General features: G+C 39.1%; 1 protein-coding gene across 1 annotated transcript in view; it reads left to right on the top strand.

The window, feature by feature from the left end:
* Positions 1-11,177, top strand: part of CA13 (carbonic anhydrase 13) — a 36,439-nt gene extending 25,262 nt beyond the window's left edge. Inside the window, exon 7 of the mRNA XM_062188300.1 lies at positions 8,982-11,177. Within this exon, the coding sequence (XP_062044284.1) occupies positions 8,982-9,101 (120 nt within the window). The 3' untranslated portion in view covers positions 9,102-11,177. The remainder of the gene's footprint in view (positions 1-8,981) is intronic.
* Positions 11,178-24,362: the final 13,185 nt, after the last annotated feature.

Here is a 24,362-nt window from a genome sequence, read left to right as displayed (position 1 = left end):
AAACGAAAGAAATTTTATTAAATATTTTTTTTTTGGAAGGCAGAATTACAGAGAGGGACACACAAAACACACACACACATCTTTTATCTACTAGTTCACTCCTCAAATGATCACAACAGCTGAGGCTCAACCACGCCAAAGCCAGGAGCTTGGGATTCCATCCAAATCTCCCATGTGGATGGTAGAGTCCCAGGTACTCAAATCATCTTCTGTTACTTTCCCAGGCGCATTAGCAGGGAGCTGGATTCAAAGTGGAGCATCCAAGACTTGAACTGGTGCTTAAAGGGGATTCTGGTATCACAGGTTAATCTGTTGCACCTACAATGCTGGACCCAAAAGATATTTTAAAAACCTAACCCCAGACTAACAATGTGAAAAGCACTGGATAAAGTCCAATTGAGGGACGTTTTACAAAATGCCTGATTGGTACTCCTGAAAACTGTTAAGGTCATCAAAAACAGTTAAGTCTGAGAATTGTCACAAACCAGAAATGCCTAAGGATGTATGACTATTAAGTTATTTCCTATGTGTAGTTCTGGAAGAAAAAAAAGACATTAGGTTAAAACAAAGTAAATATTAGTAAAGGAAGGATTTTAGTCAATGATAGCACATTAATATTAGCTTGCTAATTATAGAAAATATACTATACTAATGTAAGATGTGAGTAATATGGGAACTTAAGCATGGAGCACATGGTAAATATTTGTAGTAACTTTGCAATAATTCTATGAATCTAAGACTGCTTAAAATAAAATATTTATCTAAAAAAATCCAAAGCAGGAGTTGACTCAATATTATTCAGCTGCAGAGTAGGTGCTTGGGACACTTGCATCCCGTATCAGAGTGCCTGGTTTTAGTTCCAGGTGTCAGATTCGGCTTTCTGCTAACGTTCCTGGGAGGCAGCAGATGATGTCTCAAGAACTTTAGTTCCTATCATCCAGATGGGAGCCCAGGATGGAGTTCCTGGATCCTGGCTTTGGTTTGGTCTAATCCTGATTGCTGTAGGTATTTGGGGAATGAATCAGAGGATAAGAGATTTCGCTCTATCTCTGTCTCTCCCTCTCTCTCTGTCACTCTGCCTTTCGATATAAATATTGAATTTATATTTAAAATGAAAATTTCCCAGGCCACAGCAGAGAGCTGGATTGGAAGTGGAGTAGCCGGGACTAGAACCGGCGCCCATATGGGATGCCGACATTGCAGTCGGTGGCTTTACTCGCCACTCCACAGCGCTGGCCCCTCGTACTAAATTCTTGATATAACTGCCATGCCAGTAAGCAGATATATTGTTTTCTGATGTTTTCATAGAAGATCTGTCATTTGCTTAGAAGGTTGACTTTTCTCATCAAGTCTCTTTGAGTTGTATTAAATCATCTAAACTGGATTACTCAACTGCTGAAATTCAATATACAAAAAACTTGATTTTTAATCTATTCTTCCTTTTTATTAAAACCTGCCTCTATTTCACTTACGGTATTATCTGCGTAGAGTGAAACTCATGAATTTTAAGTGTGTGGTTGCTGATTTTGGTGATTGTCTGTAACCATGCAAGAACCACTACAATCAAGATATAGAATAGATTCTTTGGCCAAAGAAGTTTCCTGTATATTTTTGCACTTCACTCCCTTTCCTCATTTATAGCCCCAAGCAATCACAGACTTGCTGTTACTTGAGTATTGACTTTCCTAGAAATTTATTTAAGTGAATCATACAGTAAATAGATTTTTGTGTTGGATTTCTTTTACTTAGAAAAAATATCTAAAAAATATTTTTTAGATTTCACCCATTCATTATTTTTTTAACTTTTATTTAGTAAATATAAATTTCCTAAGTACAGTTTATGGATTACAATGGCTCCCCCCCCCATTAATTCCCTCCCACCCGCAACCCTCCCATCTCCCGCTCCCTCTCCCATTCCATTCACATCAAGATTCATTTGCAATTATCTTTATATACAGAAGATCAATTTAGTATATATTAAGTAAAGATTTCATCAGTTTGCACCCACACAGAACATAAAGTGTAAAATACTGTTTCAGTACTAGTTATAGCATTAATTCACATTGAACAACACATTAAGGGCAGAGATCCTACATGAGGAGTAAGTACACAGTGACTCCTGTTGTTGACTTAACAATTTGACACTCTTGTTTATGGGTCAGTAATCTCCCTGGCCTCTAGTCATGAGTTGCCAAGGCTATGGAAGCCTTTAGGGTTCGCCGACTTCGATCTTATTCTGACAGGGTCATGGTCAAAGTGGAAGTTCTCTCCTCCCTTCAGAGAAAGGTACCTCCTTCTTTGATGGCCATGTTCTTTCTACTGGGATCTCACTTGCAGAGATCTTTCATTTAGGTATTTTTTTTTTAATAAGTGGATAGATAAACCATATTAGAAAATCTTTTCAATAATTGATGGACATCTATGTTGCTTCCAGTTTTTGAATAGTAGTGATCTGTATTTGCATATTAGGAGTAATTCACATACACACTTTTGTGTGGCCACAGTTATGCTTTAGGTCAATACCTTAGATTGGAATTACTAGGTCCTGCATGCTTAATTTTTTTTTTAAAAAAGATTTATTTATTTATTTGAAAGTCAGAGCTACACAGAGAAGGAGAGGCAGGAGGCAGAGAGAGAGAGAGAGAGAGAGAGAGAGAGGTCTTCCATCCACTGGCTCACCCCCCGCAACGGCCGGAGCTGCGCTAATCTGAAGTCAGAAGCCAGGAGTTTCCTCCAGCTCTCTCCATGCAGATGCAGGGGCCCAAGGATTTGGGCCATCCTGTATTGCCTTCCCAGGCCACAGCAGAGAGTTGGATTGGAAGTGGAGCAGCCAGGTCTTGAACTGGCACCCACATGGGATGCCAGCTCTGCAGGAGGTGGCTTCACCTGCTACGCCACAGCGCCGGCCCCTGCATATTTAATTTTATAAGGTGCTGCCATACTGTTTCCTTCTTTCTTTCCTTCCTCCCTCCCTTCCTTCCTTCCTAGGTTTATTTATTTATTTGAAAGACAGAGAATTTGCATTTTCTAGTTCACTCCTTAGAGTCCTACAATATCCTGACTGGGCAAGACTTAAGCCTAGAGCCCAGAACTTCTGGGTCTCCTACATAGGTTGCAGGGATCCAAGTGCTTGGACCATCAGCTGCTGCCTTCCTACATGCATTAACAGGAAGCTAGATTGGAAGTGGTAGAGCTGGGACTTGAACCCTTACTCTGATATAGGATGTGGATTCCCAAGGAGAGGCTTAACCTATTGCACCACAATGCCTACCCCTGCCATATTATTTTCTTTTCTTTTTTTTTTTTTTAAAGATTTGTATTTTATTTATTTGAAAGACAGTTACATGCCATATTGTTTACTAAAGTGCTATACCATACTGTATTTTCACCATCAATGCATGAGATTTCTAGTTGCTCCACAGCTGTTCCAGCATTTGGCACTGTCAGTTTTCTGACTTTAAGCTATTCTAATGGCTATGTGTGCTTTTAATTTGCATTTATCTGATGACTAGTGGCTTTGACCACTTTTCCGTATACTCATTGTCCATGAATATATTTTCTTTTTCAAATATCAGTTCAAATCATTTGCCCATTTTTAAATTGGGTTGACTTCTCACTGTTGAGTTGCAAGGTTTCTTTACAGAGTCCAGATCAAAGTGCTTTCTTGGGTATGGATTTTGCAAAAGTGTTTTCCTGGAGTATGTTTGGCTTTTTCAGTTGTTAACTGTGTCTTTTGAAGAAAAAAATGTTTTTAACTTGATGAAGTCCATTTTGTCAATTTATCTTTTAAAATTTATGCTTTTGGTTTACTGTTTAAATAAACCAAGTAAGCCACATCCCTTCACCTTTACTTTAAGTAATGGTTAGCTCTTACATTTAAGTTGTTGAGTGCTTTTGAGTTAATGTTTGTGTATGGTGTACATCATTCTTTGTCTCCATTTTTTTCCTGATATTTTGATTAGATATGGATTAGACCTTTTACTGTTATTTAACAGGTCCCTGAGACTCTACTTTTAAAAAATTCTTCTATTGCTGTTTTTCACTATGGGAATTTATATAATTTCTGTTGCTGTGTATTCAAGTTCATTTGCTCTATCCTCTGTCAAGTAAATTTGGGTGTTAATTCTATCCAATGACTTTTTCACTTTAGAAGCTTTATTTCTAACTTTTCTGTTTTGTTCTTTATTTTTATTTCTCCATTGAGACTTTTCATTACTTGGCTGAGATCTCACATGCATTAAAAAGATGCTTTGCTTAACTTCATATTATCCTCAAGTAGTTATAAAAGCCACTTTAAAAGTGTTGTAGACCTCAAAATTTGTTTTTTTTTTTGTTTTTTTTGTTTTTTTTTTTTTTGTTTGGGTTGATCTCTGTTGAATTCTCTTTCATTGAGAATGTGTTCAATTGTCTTGATTCTTCACATATTGAGTAATGTTTTATCATATTTTGAATGATAAGAACATTAAGTTGCAAGGATCTGGATTATGTTTTTTTCTGATGAATATTTTTTGTTTGTTTCTTTGTTTTAGCAGGTAATTTTCTTGGCTAAACTTGAGCTGCAAAAAAAATTTTTTTTTCTTGTGCCACAGCTCTGGTCTCAGTTCAGCTGATCTGCTTGGCGTCTATTCCCTGCATGCATGGTTTATAGCTCATTCAGAGACATGAGTAGAGAGGTGTGCCTGTTGCAGCTATGCACACCTTGCAGGCTGCGCTCAGCTCCAGGCTCAAAATTGGAGAGACAAGATTTTACTTGTAGCGCTCCCATCTCTCCTTCAAGCGAGCATGAACTCTTCACTGGGGGCCCTCTTCATCTGTTCATTCTTCAGTATCTCTAACTCATTGCTTCTTGTATTATGTATAAGCTTATACCTATTTTCTACAAGGAAATTTTCTGCAGGATTTTAGTTTGATGTACCTGGAAGCAAAACCTGGATGGATTTTGTCAAATAATAAAATGTTATGGTTTGTAATTAATGATATTTAATGATCTAGGAGTGATTTCCTTTACTTCTGCATCTCTAGACTATATGTAAGATGAGGGAAGAATTCATTTATCTCAATATTAATTTCAGCCTACCATGTAAACTTTATATCATCAATTTTAGAATTAAATTTCTAAGTTGTAGAGGACTGTTCAAGTCAATTCTAGGATTGTGCTACAGTTTCGATATGGTTTGAGTGTGAACTACAAAGGTTAATATGCTGGAAGCTTGGTCCCAGTGTGGCAGTGTTGTGGTGGTGGAATCTTTTAAGGTGGAGCCCAGTGTAAGATAATTAGGTCAGATAATACCCTCAAAAGGTAGTACTGCTCATTTCCCAGGTTCTCTCAAGAATTGGCTATTATAAAGCCGGTGAGTGTGCACTTCCCTCCCGGCCAAGTATCTTGCTTCCTGTCTTGCTATTTGATCTCTCCCACCATCTTGTTGTCCACAATGTGTGATGTAGCCAGAAGTCCCTCACCAGAGCCAAGCAAAAGCCAGTGTCATGCCCTTGGACCTCCAAATTGTGAGCTAAGCAAACTCCTTTTCTTTTTAGTGTACCTAGCATGGGGAGTTCTGATACAACAATACAAAATGGACAATGTAAATTGTTCGGTGATTGACAGTTTTGTGCAAGGCATGATGCAAGAGCTACAAAGATGTATAAAAGGTGGCTCTGATCTGAAGAGAGATTGTGATATAATAGAAAAGATAAAAATAAGTGCATTAAAATGTAACAGTGGTCTGCACTTGGCACCTAATAGAAACACAAAGTGCAATGCAAAGAAGTAAAACTATTTTTCATTGAAGAAACTAGAAATGATTTCATAGAATAATGGAAGATGGATGGTTAAAATATTGAAAGGTGGCAACTGGTTGGAGATAGGAAAGGAAAGGAAGAAAAGTAAATGCAAGCAGGAACATCCTAACAGCAAGAAAGGATAGTGCAGAGAATATGTGGACAACTTTGTGCCTGTCGAACTTTAGTATTTCCAAGTATGACTTGGGGAAGCTTATTGAAATATGTGTCTTTGTGATCTATTAGAAATTCTGATTCAGAGGTCTGGGATAAGGCCTAGGAACATGCGTTTTAAAGAATTATCTCAATGTATTTTCATTCAGATGTTTTGGGTCCACTCTTCACAAAACTGGCTTAGAGAGGGACTTCTGTGTAGAGGCAGTAGATCAGTCTGGGAAGTTGGAAAGGCAAGTTGAAACCAGGAGGGACTTGAAAACCAGGTGGACGAGTTTGTTTTGTATGTCTATTTACTTGTTAGAAATGTCTTGTGTTTTATATTGCTAAACATTTATTTATTTAAAGGCAAAAAAAAAAAAAGAAAGAGAAAAACAGAGAGAGAAAGAGAAATGGGGGAAAGAGAAGGAGAGCCAGATGGAAAGAGGGAGGGAGGGGGAAGGGAGGAGGAGGTGGAAGAGGAGAGAGAGAGAAAGAGAGAGAGAGAGAGAGAGAGAATCTTCTATGTGCTGATTCTTTTCCCAAATGATTACAACAGCCAGGGATGGGCTAGGCCAAAGCCAGGATACGGGAACTGCATCCAGATATCCCCCGTGGGTGGGTGGGTGGGTGGCAAGGTCCCAAGTACTTAGGTCATCACCTGCTGCAGGAATTTGGATTGGAAGTCAAGGTAGACTTGATGCCAGATATACCATTATGGGATGTAGGTGTCCCAGGTGTTTAACTTGTTGTACCACAACAGCCACCTCAAATGTCCTGAATTTTAGAGATCACTTTGAAATTTTTACTCTGAGATGAGTTTGTGTTAGGAATTTGCTCCAAAATAATCTCATTTGTCAGGATGGGAGGTGGAGAGAGTAGGGATGGCAGTTAGGGATGAAAATTGGTCATGGTTCATGGTGGTTGAAACTAGGTGACAGACTCCTGTTGGTTTAGTTTACTTTCTTCCGTTGCGTATGTTTGAAAATTTATGTAATAAAAAGCAAATAAAAAAAGATTAGAGGAAAAAATGGGAAAAAAGAAAAAGAGATGCAATAGTGTGTAGTAGTTAGTTCATGGATTATTTGACACATGGGTTATTTATTTAAATTTCCTGTCTTTCAAATTCCTCTTAAGTAAAATGAGATGATAATATATTAATAATAATGTTTTGGGTGAGTAAATGTTTTGGGTGAGTAAATGGTAATACCAAGCTCTTAGCATAGTGCCTGGCCCAGCACATTCCACAAGAGAGCTTATTTTTACTCTTACTCAATTTTGGCAGGCAGTAGAGTGCTATTAAAAATGCTTGAGCATGAGCATGACCAAAAGTTATTTACAGTACTATTGGGAAAGAATATTTCAGCTTACTGGGGTTACTCCACAAGGAAATTAGAAATTCAGTGGTTAGAGCCAAGGAAACCAGCAAAACAGGTCCTACTTACCTCAGCCTCAAGGTTTAACCAGGGACACTGTTTCCAGGTGCAGTATAGATGCTCAGTCAGCCTTAGTGACAGAGAGGTCAGGTTTTCTGCGTGAGTGCAGTTTGGAGTCATCTGAGAGTGAGATGGGGAGACACCAGCAGGGATGCACATTGCAAGGTCAGTGCTGTGGCAGAGGACATCTGAGCCAGCAGGAGCAAATACAAGCAGGGACTGGCAGGTGAGGCGGTCTGCCTAGCTGGCCCAAATGACTAGGAGAGCTTGAGTCATGGAGGGAAGGGGTTTGATGAGACATTAGTACAGGTTAAGGGACTCTTGCCAAGATGCCAGGTTGTTCAGAGAAAGACCTAATGTTAGGTCTTGTTCCAGATTGATGAGGCTGAACTGTTGCCAAGTTAGGGAGCGATGATCAGAGAGGGGTTGAATGGCAGGGGCAATGTGGAAGGAAAATAAAGTCAAGGTCTTCAGAAGAATCAGTGATATTACAAGGAAGGTGGGTTGTGCTTGGTGGGGCTTGTGAACTAGCACCCCGATTCAGAGTTTGGTAACCACCTGGAATGGCTTCTACAGAGGGTGGAGTCTTCCCTAGCTCTGGAGGTTAGATTTTTACTATATTTTGCTACTTGATCACACCCAAGAGTCAGTAAATCTCATCTAGTTTTGGCTATAATGATTTGGTTTAATGAAACACAAGGAAAAGGAATTTGGAAACATTTTTCTATTGCTTACTGGATCTGTATCCACATCTCAAAATATCACTAGTGGATACATAGTTACTTGCATATAGATAGATGGTTCTATCTCCAAAATGCATGGTTCCATATTGTTGTCTTATTATAATCTCTATCTTCTCTGCCCCCCCATTCTGATTAGTACTGTACAAGAAATATTCTAAACCTTAGGTCAGTGATGGTGATGGAAACCTGAATGGTGTGTCCTCTGAATTTGATTGACTCTGAGATTAGGTGATCACTAACATTTAGATGGAATTTCTCATTCCTGATGACAATTTGTCTTCAACAAAACAAATACCAAAAACTCAACTGTATTAATTGGCATTATATTTTTGAGAAGATAGAATTACTCAGGTATTTTATCCATCTTTATTTTACTACTGTAAACCCATCTTAACAAATAATAGTAAACCACTAAGGAGTTGTTAAAATTTTATAAAGCATAATAGAAAACTTTCCAGCAATTAAAATAGTGATGTAAGTCTGTATTGATGGACATGCAAAGATGCCTAGATTATCTTAAATGAAAAAAAATCTGATTTCAAACTGGCATGTACAATTGTGTTCAATTTTTTACCAAAATGTGTGTATGTGTGTGTGTGTGTGTGTGTTTACATTCTCTGGTCTCTACATATGTATTCTTAAAACCATGTTGTAAGTGTTTTCCCTTTCCTACTTTGATCTTCAAATAGAAAATGCTGTATACTTAATTTTTGAACCCATAACTTAAATTTTGAACCCGTGACCTATACTAGAGATTTTCATTGCATTATTTTTAGTGCCTGGTAGAGGAAAGGTCATATGTTTCTTAATTTTTCTACACAGAGCAAGTATGATTTTTATGCTGAAACCAACTCTTCTCTTTCCTCAATAGCTGGCCAAATTCCGCAGTCTTCTGTGTTCAGCCGAGGGTGAATCAGCAGCTTTTTTGTTGAGCAATCACCGTCCACCACAGCCTCTGAAGGGTCGCAAAGTGAGAGCTTCCTTTCATTAAATGTTGCCCCCAGTGGACCACCCGGACTGTGAAGAGCCCCTGAACAAAACAAAACAAATCAAAACACAAAAATCCCTACCAACAGTTCCTAGAATTCTAATTATTGGGCGTTATTTTACTATCAGCTTTAGCACCACAAAGAGAACCAGATTTCTTTAATTAAACTACTTGAAATCATGTTTCTTAGATTTGCATTTACAGATATTCAAGCAGTAAACATTGTTTGGCATATATTGAAACTCATGCAATACGTCTGCTTCAACCTGCCTGGAAACGGGGCCTACATTGTCAACATCAGAATGTGTTCAAGTTTTCACCTTAGATGCTGACATAGTCACACCTCTCCGTGCTGTTAAGTAAAAAGCAAATATTCATTCTCCAAGTGAAATAATTGTGATATATTTTTCTAAACAAGTCAGTCTACATAAAAAAAGATAATATTTCCTTTTGAAGTGAACTTCTGCCAAGATTATGTTGCTGATTCTGATTGCATGGTATCTCTCATAAAGTGAGTAATATGAGAGTTATGAGGGATGAGATATAGTTACTTCTTGTGTTTATTCCACAAATCATTGATCCATGAAGTTTTGATAAGGAATTCCTCAGGACAGAAACGATTATTTACACTATAATGAATTAAGTCATATATCATATTTACTTTGTATTGTCAGTTGGCTAACAATTGACAGGATGCAGTCCTTGCCAATTTATAGCATAAACACGATTTGAAACTAACAGCTTAGCCAGTGTTAGTGCAGGCAGACCTGCCTGCGGGCATAAAGAATGAATTGCCTACTTTTGTCCTGTGTTTTGGCAACAGAGCAATCTTGTGTGGGCAATTTTTCTGTCAACTGGTGGAAAAAACTCAATTGAGTCTATATAAAAATACAATCATTCTCCTGTCTCTCCCTCTCTCTGTCACTCTGACTTTCAAAAAATAAAAAAATAAAATAAAATGAATGTTTTTTAAAAATACAGTCAGTCTATAAATCCTTCAATCCATTTCCTTGGCACACCCTTTTCTCCTTTTGTACATGTTCCTCAATGTCTTAAGCAGTTTTGTAAGGGGTATTAATCTATTACCTTTTCTTTATTTGTCTTTCTGTTTTTTTGTTTTTGTTTTTTTTGACAGACAGAGTGGATAGTGAGAGAGAGAGACAGAGAGAAAGGTCTTCCTTTTTGCCGTTGGTTCACCCTCCAATGGCTGCTGCGGCTGGCGCATTGTGCTGATCCGAAGCCAGGTGCTTCTCCTGGTCTCCCATGGAGTGCAGGACCCAAGGACTTGGGCCATCCTCCACTGCCTTCCCTGGCCATAGTGGAGAGCTGGCCTGGAAGAGGGGCAACCGGGATAGAATCCGGCACCCCAACCGGGACTAGAACCCGGCACCGGCCTATCTTTCTCTTTTGAGTGAAGGAGGATGAGGGTGGTTTTCCTTTTGCCCTTTCTGGTACAAATGGAGTAGCACTAAGCATTAACTTCATTACCACATTTGAGACTGGAACATGTGTAATACTTACGTCATCCACCTGTGTTTCCTTGATTGTGATGATTTGTTTCAGATATTTTCTTCCTTTGGATGTCAGTGTTAACAATTCAGGTTTTCTCTGCGGCAAAAAATAACATACATGAAGGATCTCTGTGAGTGAGACCCCATTGGAAAGGAGGGGCTATCAGAGAAGGATGTACTTTTCTCTGAAGGGAGGAGAGAACTTCCACTTTGCATATGATGCTATCTAAATAACTACGGAGTTCGTAGACTCAAAAGGTTTCCATAGCCTTAGCAGCTCATGTCAAGAGCCTCAGGTGGTCACTGATGTCAAAAATAAGAGTCATTAATTGTTAAGTCAACAACAAGAGTCATTGTGCACTTAATCTCCATGTTGGACCTCTGTCCTTAGTGAGGTGTACTATGAGAATTAACGGTAAAACCAGTATTCAAACAGTACTTTATATTTTGTGTGTTTGTGTGGGTGCAAACAATGGAAATCTCTACTTAGTATAGAGTTGGTCTTCTATATACAAAGTGAATTAAAAACGAATCTTAATGAAAAATGAAATGGGAGAGGGAGTAGGAGGTGGGATGTGAGTGGGGGTGGGAGGGTGGAATGGAGGGGGGAGAAACACTACGTTCCTAAAAGTTGTACATGTGAAATTTGTACTCATTAAATAAAAACCTTAAAAAAGAAATTTATGTTTTCTGTAATATTTTTCTTGATAGAATATTGAGTACCATGAAATTCTGCAATAATAATGTATACTGCTGTGTAAGGAACGCATGAAGATTAAAGCTGATATTTTGGTCATTGTTATTTTCCCATCACTCTTTCTATGTTGAGACATTGCTGAAGATTGATACATAATAAATATTTAGTTAATTGAATATTTTAAGATTTATAATTGCTATCTTTAATAAATAGTGAATATAAGGAGTGTTTCTTATTAGTACTTATTGTAAGAGGTTTAATATGTATTATTTCAAGAAGAAACACTTTCGAAGAGACAACATTTTAGCTGTTGTATTAATTCATATATAGTGCATTTGATCTCAGAGAGGTAGTTAACAAACCTAACTTTTGTAATCAGAAGTTTTAATGGTTTTAAAAATACCAGTGTTGCATGAGAAGGCATTTATTTAGTTTGTGAAGATACCTTGCAAAGTATCCTAGTGAGAGAAAGCAGCCTGTTTTCTCAGAGAACTTAAGTAATTCTAGCTGGAAGGGTGTGTAAGATGGGGATTCTATTAGCATATGTGACAGTTACCACTTTGTAACTTATGATTTCTGCTGCAGTATTGCATTGGTTCTGTGGTACAGATTGCACCACAGTGGACTAAAAAATTGTGCAAGATGCTTATTTCCATGATTTTTAATTTATATATCTCTTAAAAGTAAGATGCCTGAATGTATGATAAAATTATTATATTGTCCCTTTTTGAAAAGTTAGAGATGGGCCCAGCATTGTGACATAACAGGTTAAGCTGTGGCCTTTAGTGCCAGCATTCCATATGGATGCTGGTTTGAGTGTCGGCTGCTACATTTCCCATCTAGCTCCCTGTTAATGTGCCTGGAAAAGCAGCAGATGATGGCCCAAGTGCTTGAGCTCCTGAATCCATGTGGGACTCTGGGACGAAAGTCCTGGCTCCTGCCTATGGTCTGTCCCAGCCCTGGGTTTTGTAGCCATTTGGGGAGTGAACCAGCAAATGGAAGATCTCTCTCTCCCTCTGCCTTTCCATCTCTGTAACTCTGCCTTTCAAATAAATAAATAAATCTTAAAAATTTAAAGAGTTATAAATGGTGGTTTAGATTTCTTTTGTTTCCCACAATATCTATTGGTTTTATGTCTGTTAAATATTTTGTATCAATGTATATTGGATTCAAACACAATAAAGAAAATGAGATGAACTTTATCTTTTTCATATTGTATAAAGAACTAGTTTATACTTGTTATTTAGGAAATAATTTCAAATTCAGAGAAAAATTGTAAACAGTACAAACTTTTTTTCCCCAAAGAAACCTTTTATTAAAGGGATACAAACCATGCATTTCATAAGTACAACATTAGGAATTTAGTGATTCTTTCTACCATGCCTGCCCTCCCACCTCTACTCCTACCCTTCTTCCTCCCCCCTCTCCCATTCCCAGTCCCATTCTCCACTAAGATACATTTTCAATTAACTTTATATACAGAAGACAAACTCTATATACTAAGGAAAGAGTTGAACAATTTGCAGGAAAAACAAAAACAAAAACAAAAACACAAAAAGCCCCTTCCTCAACAGTCCAGACACTGGCTGTTCAAAGACATTGCATCTTGAAGTTAATTTCACTTCTCCTCCTCCTCCTCCTCCTCCTTCTTCTTCTTCACTTCTTTATTTATTTATTTTACTTGAAAGTCAGAGTTACACACAGAGAGAAGAAGGGGCAGAAAGAGAGAGGTCTTCCATCTGCTGGTTCATTCCCCAATTGGCCACAATGGCCAAAACTGCACCGATCTGAAGCCAGGAGTCAGGAGCTTCTGGCTTTCCCAAGCCATAGCAGAGAGCTGGAATGGAAGTGGAGCAACTGGGTCTTGAAAGGTGCCCATATGGGATGCCAGCAATGCAGGTGGTGGCTTTACCTGCTATACCTCAGCGTCGGCTCTGAAACTTAATTAACTTTAAAGAAGCACCCAGGAATGATTCATTTTCTTTGCGAGCACTCAGACATAACTATAATTTATGGGACACAAGAATATCCTTTATATATTAAAAGAAAGTAAGTCCTTGAGAACTAGTTTTATCATTAATTAAAAAGGCACCTAAGAAAATAAGCAATGTAGTTGGACACTTAGGCATAACTAAAACTTATGAAATGTAAGAATATCCTCCATTTAATACACTAAAGTGAAATAAGTTTTGAGGACAAGTTTTATTGTTATCTCTCATAATACAACTCTTTGAGGACAGAGGTCCTGGATGGCAAGTTAGTGTACAGTGACTCATTTTGTTAATTTTTTTTAAAGATTTATTTATTGAAAGTCAGAGTTACACAGAGAGAGGAAAGGCAGAGAGAGAGAGGTCTTCCATCCAATGGTTCACTCCCCAATTGGTTTCAATGGCCGGAGCTGCACCAATCCGAAGCCAGGAGCCAGGAGCTTCCTCCAGGTTTCCCACATGGGTGCAGGGGCCCAAGGACCTGGTCGATCTTCTACTGCTTCACCAGGCCATAGCAGAGAGCTGGATCAGAAAAGGAGCAGCTGGGACTAGAACCGGCACCCATATGGGATGCTGGTGCTTTAGGCCAAGGCGTTAACCTACTACTCAATTGTGCCAGCCCCTTCCTATTGTTAATTTAACAATTAACACTCATATGTATGACATCAGTGATCACCCAAGTCTCTTGACGTGAGCTGCCTAGGCTATGGAAGCCTTTTGAATCCACAAACTCCAGCAGTACTTAGACAATGCCATAAGCAAAGTAGAAGTTTTCTCCTCCCTTCAGAGAAATGTACCTCCTTCTTTGATGACCACTTCTTTCCACTGGGGTCTCACCCACCGTGGTCCATCATGTAGGACATTTTTTGTCACAGTGTCTTGGCTTTCCATGCCTGAAATTCTATCGTGGCCTTTTCAGCCAGACCAGAATGCCTTAAGGGCTGATTCTGAGGTCAGAGTGCTACTTAAAGTGATTGTCATTCTATTAGTCTGCTGTGTGGACTGCTTCCTATGTCACTCTTTTTAATTAATTTTAATTATTTTTTAATTAATTTTAAGCAGTCACTCTTTTTTAATTCTATTATTATTACCAGACACTTAATCCTATTTATATGATTACTTTAACCCTTAATCCAATTCATATGATAACTTTAACACCTAAGATGGTATTTTTAACACCCAGTCTAAGGGGAATTGGGATCCCATGGCAAGATTATAAACTGTGCTCTTAGAAGTATGTCCATAGGAATGTGTGCAGAACTATACAGCTTTACAGTTACAAAGTTCGTATACTTCTCAAATACAACTTTGGGAACATGGTGATTCTTCCAACCAAGCCCACTCTCCCACCCATACTTCCACCACTCTTCCCCCTCACTCTCTTATTTTCACTCCTATTTTTAACTAAGATCTATTTTCAATTGACTTTATATACATATGATTAACTCTATGTTAAGTAAAGTGTTCAACAAATAGTATTTAAAAAAAACCAAAAACATGTTCCTTATCAGTCAAGACAAGGGCTGTTCAAGTCATTGCTTCAAAAGTGTTAATTTCACTTTTACAAATTGTCTTTTAGGTTCTCTATTAGTCCTCACAGATCAGGGAGAACATATGGTATTTGTCCCTTTGGGACTGGCTTATTTCACTAAGTATGATGTTTTCCAGATTTATCCATTTTGTTGCAAATGATGATTTCATTTTATTTATTTATTTTTTTTATTTTTTTTTTATTTTATTTTTTTGACAGACAGAGTGGATAGTGAGAGAGAGACAGAGAGAAAGGTCTTCCTTTTTGCCGTTGGTTCACCCTCCAATGGCCGCTGTGGCCAGCGCATTGTGCTAATCCGAAGCCAGGAGCCAGGCACTTCTCCCGGTCTCCCATGCTGGTGCAGGGCCCAAGGACTTGGGCCATCCTCCACTGCCTTCCCGGGCCATAGCAGAGAGCTGGCTGGAAGAGGGGCAACCGGGATAGAATCCGGCACCCCAACTGGGACTAGAACCTGGTGTGCCAGCGCCACAAGGCGGAGGATTAGCCTGTTAAGCCACGGCGCCGGCCCCATTTTTATTTTTTACTGCTGTGTAGTATTCCATAGTGTACATATCCCATGATTTCTTTATCCAGTTTTCAACTGATGGGCATTTTAGTTGATTCCATGTCTTAGCTATTGTGAATTGAGCCGAAATAACCATGGGGTTACAGATAACTTTTTTTTTTTTCATCTTTAAAGGTTTTATTTATTTATTTATTTATTTATTTATTTATTTGACAGGTAGAGTTACAGACAGTGAGAGAGACAGAGAGAAAGCTCTTCCTTCCATTGGTTCACTCCCCAAATGGCTGCAACGGCCGGAGCTGCGCTGATCTAAAGCCAGGAGCCAGGTGCTTCCTCCCAGTCTCCCATGCGGGTGCTGGGGCCCAAGCACTTGGGTCATCCTCCACTGCTTTCCCAGGCCACAGCAGAGAGCTGCACTGGAAGAGGAGCAACCGGGACTAGAACCCAATGCCCATATGGGATGCTGGTGTGGCAGGCGGAGGATTAACCTAGTGTGCCATGGCGCCAGCCCCACAGATAACTCTTTCATATGATGATTTCAATTTCCTTGGGTAAATTCCTAGGAATGGGATGGCTGGGTCATATGGTAGTTCTATATTCAGATTTCTGCAGTATCTCCATACTATCTTCCATAGTGGCTTTACCAGTTTACATTCCCACCAACAGTGAATTAGGGTACCTTTTCCCCCACATCCTTGTCAGCATTTGTTGGTTGTTGATTTCTGTATGAGAACCATTCTAACTGGGGTGAGATAAAACCTCATTGTGGTTTTGATCTCTATTTCCTTGATGACTAGTGATCCTGGGCATTTTTTCATGTCTGTTGGCCACTTGGATTTCCTCTTTTGAAAAATGCCTGTTTAAGTCCTTTGCCCATTTCTTAGCTGGGTTGTTTGTTTTGTTGTTGTTGAGTTTCTAGATATTGTTATGTATTCTGGTTAGTAATCCTTTATCAGTTGCATAGTTTGCAAATAACTTCTCTCATTCTGTCTGTTGCCTCTTCATATATCTGTTTCTTTTGCAGTACAGAAACTTTTCAATTTGATGTAATCCCATTTGTCAATTTTGGCTTTGATTGCTTGTGTCTCTGGGGTGTTTTCCAATAACTCTTTGCCTATGGCAATATCTTGCAGGGTTTCCCAATGACTCTAATAATTTGGTGGTATCAAGTCATAGATTTAGGTCTTTAATCCATTTTGAGTGGATTTTTGTGTAAGGTGTCGGGTAGGGGTTTTGCTTCATACTTCTGCATGTGGAGATACAGTTTTCCTAGTACCATTTGTTGAAGAGACTTTCTTTGCTCCAGGGATTGATTTTAGCTCAGATAAGTTGGTTGCAGCTGTATGGACTGATTTCCAGTGTTTCTATTCTGTTAAATTGTCCTATCCATCTGTTTTTGTACCAATACCAGGCTGTATTGATTATTGTTGCTCTGTAGTATGTCTTGAAATCTTATATTGTGATGCTTCTGGCTTTGTTTTTATTATATAAGATTGTGTTAGCTGTTTGGGGTCTCCTGTGTTTGAACATCAACATCACTTTTTTCTATATCTGAGAAGAATGTCCTTGGTATTTTGATTGGTATTGTATAGAATCTGTAGATTCTTTTGGTAGTATGCACATTTTTTTTAACTTTTATTTAATGAATATAAATTTCCAAAGTACAGCTTATGGATTACAATGGCTTCCCCCTCCCATAACTTCCCTCCCACCCACAACCCTCCCCTCTCCCGCTCCCTCTCCCCTTCCATTCACATCAAGATTCATTTTCAATTCTCTTTATATACAGAAGATCAATTTAGTATAAAGATTGCAACAGTTTGCACCCACATAGAAACACAAAGTGAAACATACTGTTTGAGTACTAGTTATAGCATTAAATCACAATGTACAGCACATTAAGGACAGAGATCCCACATGAGGAGCAAGTGCACAGTGGCTCCTGTTGTTGACCCAACAAATTGACACTCTAGTTTATGGCGCCAGTAACCACCCTAGGCTGTCGTCATGAGTTGCCAAGGCTATGGAAGCCTTCCAAGTTTGCCAACTCTGATCATATTTAGACAAGGTCATAAAAGACAGAGTGAGGATAGTAACCAATGATCCTAAGAGTGGCATTTATCAGGTCTGAACAATTATAGAGCATTAAGTGGGGAAGAGGACCATCAGTACACACAGGTTGGGAGTAGAGCCATTGGTGGTAGAGTAGAGGTTATGATTACAAAGGAATGAGGCCCAAGTGTGCTAGACAGGGTCTAGAACAAAGGACAGAGTCATTATTAGATGTGCTAAGAAAGGTGCTGTCTAAGCTACAATTAAGTTTTCTGATTGAGAGGCAAATAGAACCTGATAGAAGGGGCTTGATAATAATCTGGTGGGCTTTAGGCCTTGTAAGTTAAGAGGCCCAGACCTATCTATCTCTTCACATGGGGTATATCCTAAGGGAGGTGTGAACCTCCTAGGGAAAGGCACTCTGTTGACTTTCATTACTTGGCTGGCCTGGGAGGAGAGCTGGCCAGGTAAAGGCAGGGGGCATCTCTAACAAGAAATGTACAGTTCTGCCTGCAATGTTGCTGACCCTACTTGACCATCCCCACAGCTGCAGTGGTCCCTTTGGAAGTTGGGCTGAGTGAAGGGCTTTTCAGCTTAGAGCCAATAAGATCTGTGGCTCTGACCTGGGCATCCTTCGACTCCAGGGCAGGTCCATTTCCAGTGATCCAACTCTTGGCAGAGCTGCCAGGGCTCTTCATAAGCTGACTTCTGCTGAAGCCCAGACTTTCCACATTGAAAGCCACTGCAGTGGACTGGCCTGTTGGGTCTCCTTGAGGGCAGATCACTGTACAGATCAGCCATGAATAGGCCTGCCATCCATTGCTTCTGATGCCTAGCTTTCTTTTCCTCCTGGTTTGTGTTAAAGCAGACCAGAGGATGCAAGTCAAGGGAGTGCCCGTGTCCCATCTCTAATCTTCGGTGGCCTGAACTACAAGTCTATAGTCACAGGCATGTTCTGTAGTAGTGTTTCTAAGGTAGACAATGCCCATGAGGAAAATTATATTCTCACTTTAAAACTTTCTTTCCCTTTGGTCTGAAAGGGAGGTTTTTTCTACTTACTGTATACTTCGCTGATGGCGAAGTGAATCTAGCTATGAGATTATTATTTAAGTTCTTATTTTGGCTATGCTATTACAGAAAAATGTTAGCCATCTCTTTTATAAGGTCTAAAGATTAAATTGTGCGTCCTACAGATTCCTTCATAATAGAATTAGTTTCCTACCTTGAAGAGAATAGAGAAATGAAAGAACAAGTTGGGCTTAGAATAGCGAAATGAGGGAGCAAGTCCTGGATCGCTTGCTGACATTAGCAATATTACATGAATACTTAGCAAACAGTTTCAACCATTAGATAACAACTTAAGAAAACATTTACCAGAAGGTCCAATGCCTTCTATAAATTTTAAGAATCATGTAAAGATTGTCCATAAATTTAAGCTGCTAAAATCAATCAAAGATACATTTTAATTTGTGTGACCTGAATCTGTGTATCATATGTTTTAAACTTGTTGGTAGAAAGAAACTAAAAACATTTTATATGGTTGTGCTTAAGTTTACTGGTTAAACAAACTACACCATGTTAGATATTTAAGAGGTGTTTTCAAATACATGATTCTTAAAATTTATAGAAGGTAGTATGCACATTTTGATGATATTGATTCTTCTAATCCATGAACATGGAAGATTTTTCCCTTTTTTGTGTCTTCTTATTTTTCTTTCTTTAATTTTTTGTAATTCTAGTCATAGGGATTTTTGACATTCTTGGTTAAATTTATTCCAAGGTATTTGAATTTCTTTCTAGCCACTATGGATTGGATTGATATTACAATTTCTTTCTCAGCCACGGCATTATCTATATACAAAGGCTGTTGATTTTTGTGTGTTTATTTTATGTCCTACTATTTTACTAAACACTTCTATGAGTTCCAATAGTCCCTTAGTGGAGATTTTTGGATCCCCTATGTATAGAATCATGTCATCTGCAAGTAGGAATAGTTTGACTTCTTCCTTCCAAAATTGTATCCCTTTTATTTTTTTTTCCTTGCCTAATAGCTCGGGCTAAAAATTCCAGGACTATATTGAATAGCAATGATGAGAGTGGGCATCCTTGTTTACTTCAGGATCTCAGTGGGAATGCTTCCAACTTTTCCTTATTCAATAAGATGTTAGCCATGGGTTTGTCATAAATTGCCTTGATTGTGTTGAGGAATGTTCCTTCTATGCCCAATTTGCTTAGAGTTTTCATCATGAAAGGGTGTTGTATTTTATCAAATGCTTTTTCTGCATCTATTGAGACAATCATATGGTTTTTCTTCTGCAGTTTGTTAATGTGATGTATTACATTGATTGATTTGTGAATGTTGAATCATACCTGCATATCAGGGATAAATCCCACTTAATCTAGGTGAATGATTTTTAAAAAAAATTATTTATTTATTTGAAAATAAGTGTTACACAGAGAGAGAAGGAGAGGCAGAGGCAGAGAGAGAGAGGTCTTCCATCTGCTGGTTGACTCCCCAGTTGCTGCAAAGGCTGGAGCTGCACGGATCTGAAGCTGGGCGCCAGGAGACAGGAGCTTCTTCTGGGTCTCCCATGTGGGTGCAGGGGCCCAAGGGCTTGAGCCATCTTCTACTGCTTTCCCAGGCCACAGCAGAAAGCTGAATTCGAAGTGGAGCAGCTGGGACTTGAACTGGCACCCATGTAGGATGCTGGCACTGCAGGCAGCAGCTTTACCCACTACACCACAGTGCCGGCCCCATTGAATGATCTTTCTGATGTGTTGTTGGATTTGATTGGCCAGGATTTTGTTGAGGATTTTGCATCTATGTTTATTAGAAAAATTGGTCTGTAGTTCTCTTTCTCTGTTGCATCTTTCTCATGTTTAGGATAAGGAAATGCTGGTTTCATAGAAAGGATTTGGGAGATTTCCCTCTCTTTTAATTGTTTTGAATAACTTGAGAAGAATTAGAGTTAGTTCTTTTTTAAATGTCTGGTAGAATTCAGCAGTGAATCTATCCGGTCCTGGGCATTTCTTTATTTGGAGGGCCTTTATTGCTGATTCAATTTCTGTCTTGGTTATGGGTCTGTTTAGATTTTCTATGTCTTCATGGCTCAATTTAGGTAGTTCGTATGTGTCCAGGAATCTATCCATTTCTGCTAGATTTCCCAGTTTGATGGCATATAACTCTTTGTAGTATAATTCTTTTTATTTCTGTGGTGTCTGTTGTTACATTTCCTTTTTAGTCTCTAATTTTATTGATGTCGGTCTTTTTCCTTTTTTTGGTTAGTTGGGCCAATGATGTGTCACTTTTGTTTATTTTTTCAAAAAACCAGCTCCTCATTTTGCTGATCTTTTGTAATTTTTTTAATTCAATTTTGTTGATTTCTTTTCTGATTTTAACTATTTCTTTTCTTCTACTATTTTTGGGCTTGGTTTGCTGTTGTTTTTCTAGATCCTTGAGATGCATTGATAGCTCATTTATTTGGTGTTTTTCCAATTTCTTGATGTAGGCACCAATCGCTATAAACTTTCCTCTTAACACTGCTTTTGCTGTATCTCATAAGTATTTTTTTAAGATTTACCTATTTATTTATTTGAAAGTCAGTGTTACACAGAGAGAGGAGAGGCAGAGAGAGAGAGAGAGAGAGACAGAGAGAGAGAGAGGTCTTCCATCTGATGGTTTACTCCCCAAATGGTCGCAACGGACGGAGCTGCCCAAATCTGAAGCCAGGAGTCAGGAGCTTCTTCTGGGTTCCCCACACAGGTGCAACAGCCCAAGGACTTGGGCCATCTTCCACTGCTTTCCCAGGTCATAGCAGAGAGCTGGATCAGAAGTGGAGCTGCCAGGTCTCTAACTGGCAGCCATATGGGATGCCGGCGCCTCAGGCCAGGGTGCCAACTCACTGCACCACAGTGCCGGCCCCTCTCATAAGTTGTTATATGTTGTCATCTTCATTTATTTCCAGAAAGTTTTTGATTTCTCTTTTGATTTCTTCTATGACCCACTGTTCATTCAGGAGCATGTTTTTGAGTCTCCATGTGTTTGCATATGCTCTAGAGATTCCTGAGTTGCTGATTTCTAGTTTCATTCTATTGTGGTCCAAGGAGATACATGGTATAATTTTGATTTTTTTTTTAATTTGTTGAGAGTTGCTTTATGGCCTAGCATGTGGTCGATCCTAGAAAAAGTTCCATGCACTGCTAAGAAGAATGTGTATTCTGGGGCTATAAGATGGGAAATCTTTAAATACCTGGTAGGTCCATTTGATCTTTAGTGTCGACTTACTCTTGTTGTTTCCTTGCTGATTTTCTTCTTGTTGCTCTCCCATTGCTGAAAGGGTGTTTTGCAGTCCCCTATTACTATTGTATTTGAGTCTATGTCTTCCTTTAGATCTCTTAACATTTCTTTTAAATAGCTAGGTGCCCTGTGATTAGGTCAAGCATTTTTTTTTTTTTCTCAATTGTTTTTCAGTTGCCATTGCCCATCACTCTACACACTTTTTTATATATCCTAAAGATGGGACAACCATACATACATTGTCTTACCTGCCCATGATATCAGGAAAATAACTACGAGATTAATATTGCTCTATTATTGCCCACTGAATCCACTTGAGAATAACTCAGTCATTTAGTTGTCATGTTTCCTTTAGCCAGGCACTGTTCCTCTATATTTTCTTAGTTTTCAGTTTGCTGATGCTTTTTGAAAATTTTAAGCCTGTCATTTTGTGGAGTACTCCTTGATTTGGGTTTCTATGTTTCCCACTGATCAGATTACAATAATATATCAGTGGCAGGAATATCAATAGCTTTGCTGTGTTCTTTTTTTTTTTTTAAAAAAGATTTATTTGTTTATTTGAAATTCAGAGTTACACAAAGAGAGGCGAGGCAGAGAGAGAGAGCGAGAGGTGTTCCATCCACTGCTTCACTCCCCAGTTGGCCACAACGGCCAGAACTGCACTGATCCGAAGCCAGAAGCCAGGAGCTTCTTCCGAGTCTCCCACGAAAGTGCAGGGGCCCAAGGACTTGGACCATCTTCTACTGCTTTCCCAGGCCATAGCAGAGAGCTGGATTGTAAGTGGAGCAGCCGGGTCTCAAACCGGCACCCCTATGGGATGCTGGTGCTTCAGGCCAGGGCGTTAACTCACTGCACCACAGTGCCAGCCCCACTGTGTTCTTCTGATTGCACCCTATTGGGCACCCGATTTTGATTTGTCCTATTAAGGAGTATATACATTCTCTTCACTTATCTGCCAGGTATCTGCATTTTATTTGACTTTCTTTATATACTATCAGATATATATTTGCATTTTAAAATGAACTCATATTTTATTTGAAAGAGAGAGAGAGGGAGTGAGGGAAAGAGAGAGATCCATGTGTTCACTTCTCCGATGCCTTCAACAACTGAGGCTGGGTCTGATCCCTGAGGCTGGAGCTCAATGTGAGTTTCCCACATGGGTGTCAGGTTCCTAGGTACTTGAGTCATCACCTGCTATCTCCTAGGGTGTGTCTTATCAGGAAGCTAGATCAGGAACAGAACAGGGACTGGAACCTAGTCACTTCAATATGGGATGCAAGAATCCCAATTTGTGTTTTAACCTCTGCCAACCTCCCATCCCAGGTTTCTACATTTTTCATGACTCTATCATTTGTAATTAACAAGTGTTTGTGTTAGGCACTCTTTTCAGATTGTGTGCATATCCTGTTCTTCATTAAACCTCCAATTTATTCATTTCTTTCCAGCATGGATTTAGAGATTCTTATTGTAATTACTGGGCTACAATCTGTTATTATCTTTATAGTTGTTTACTCTGCTGCTCAAATTCTTCTTGATTAGGCCAGCAGGAGCACCTTCAAGCTGGCTTCTATGTCTTTCCTCTATATCCCCACTTCCTTGCTTTCTGACGGCTATAGAATGTTTCTGGCTCATCTTGCACATTTATTTCCCCAGCCCTGGAATCTTCCATTTCTATGGGAAGCCTAATTTTCTATGGGAAAATTGTATTGCAAGAACTAGGTAAATTTGTATTGCAAGTACTAGATAAACTCATTGCTATTATAGTGTTGCTACTCCAAGACGCTGTCTGTGGACAGAGGTTGAGAATGTACATGCATGTACATGCCTCTCAGTCCACACTGCATAGATGCCCTCTCACTCAGCGTGGTCTCTGACATCCTGCACTGGGGTGCCTTGTCCTGCCACCCCCATTGCCACATGGTGTCCATTTTGATTTTATGCTGAATTCTTCAGGAATAAAAGGGAATGAGAGGAAAAGGAAGAATAAGAGTAGGATTACATTTTGTAATATTTGCTGGACTGTTCATAGGGAAGTCTTTTATTCCCAACACAAATTGACTGAAAATAAGGCTTTACCTAGACACATTTCATCGTAAGTGGGAATGGCATGGAATATTTTGTAAAAGGCTTCTAGTGAAGTCTGAGTAGAGCTGCAGAAAATGTAGGCCAAAGAATACGGTCACATTTCAGAGGCTGGGAAGGCATCCTACCTCTTGGATAACTGCCTCCACTTACTCTTGTTTCAAATTTTACTGAAGAACTTTAAATCTGTTATGTTAAGGTTTCAATGCCCCATGAAATGAAAACTCACCCTGAGGAATATTTTTAATATTACCACTAGTCTTTATACTTCAGCATAACTGATCTTTAGTGACAGGTTTGGGTGGGAGCAAAAAGACTGTGACACAAGGCATGCTAATGCGATGCAAGGCAATCAATGATCTTCGTGTTTGGATAACCAGGATGATCTTGAAACACTTCAAGATTTTGACTTCTTACTTATCTGTACCCTAATACCTTGTAGCATGACTGCTGTATAGCAAACACTCAATGTTGGTAAAGAAAAGATGCCCTTTGTTGAGCTGAAATAATTGGAGATTTCTTTGAGGTGACTTCCTGAAGTGGAATTCTAATGATTAGAGTTTCCCCACCCCTGTCACAG

The sequence above is a fragment of the Lepus europaeus genome, chromosome 4 (genome assembly GCF_033115175.1).
Source record: "Lepus europaeus isolate LE1 chromosome 4, mLepTim1.pri, whole genome shotgun sequence".
Lineage (NCBI taxonomy): Eukaryota > Metazoa > Chordata > Mammalia > Lagomorpha > Leporidae > Lepus > Lepus europaeus.
Note: the sequence above shows the minus strand (reverse complement) of the source record. Positions and strands in the feature narration are given on the sequence as shown.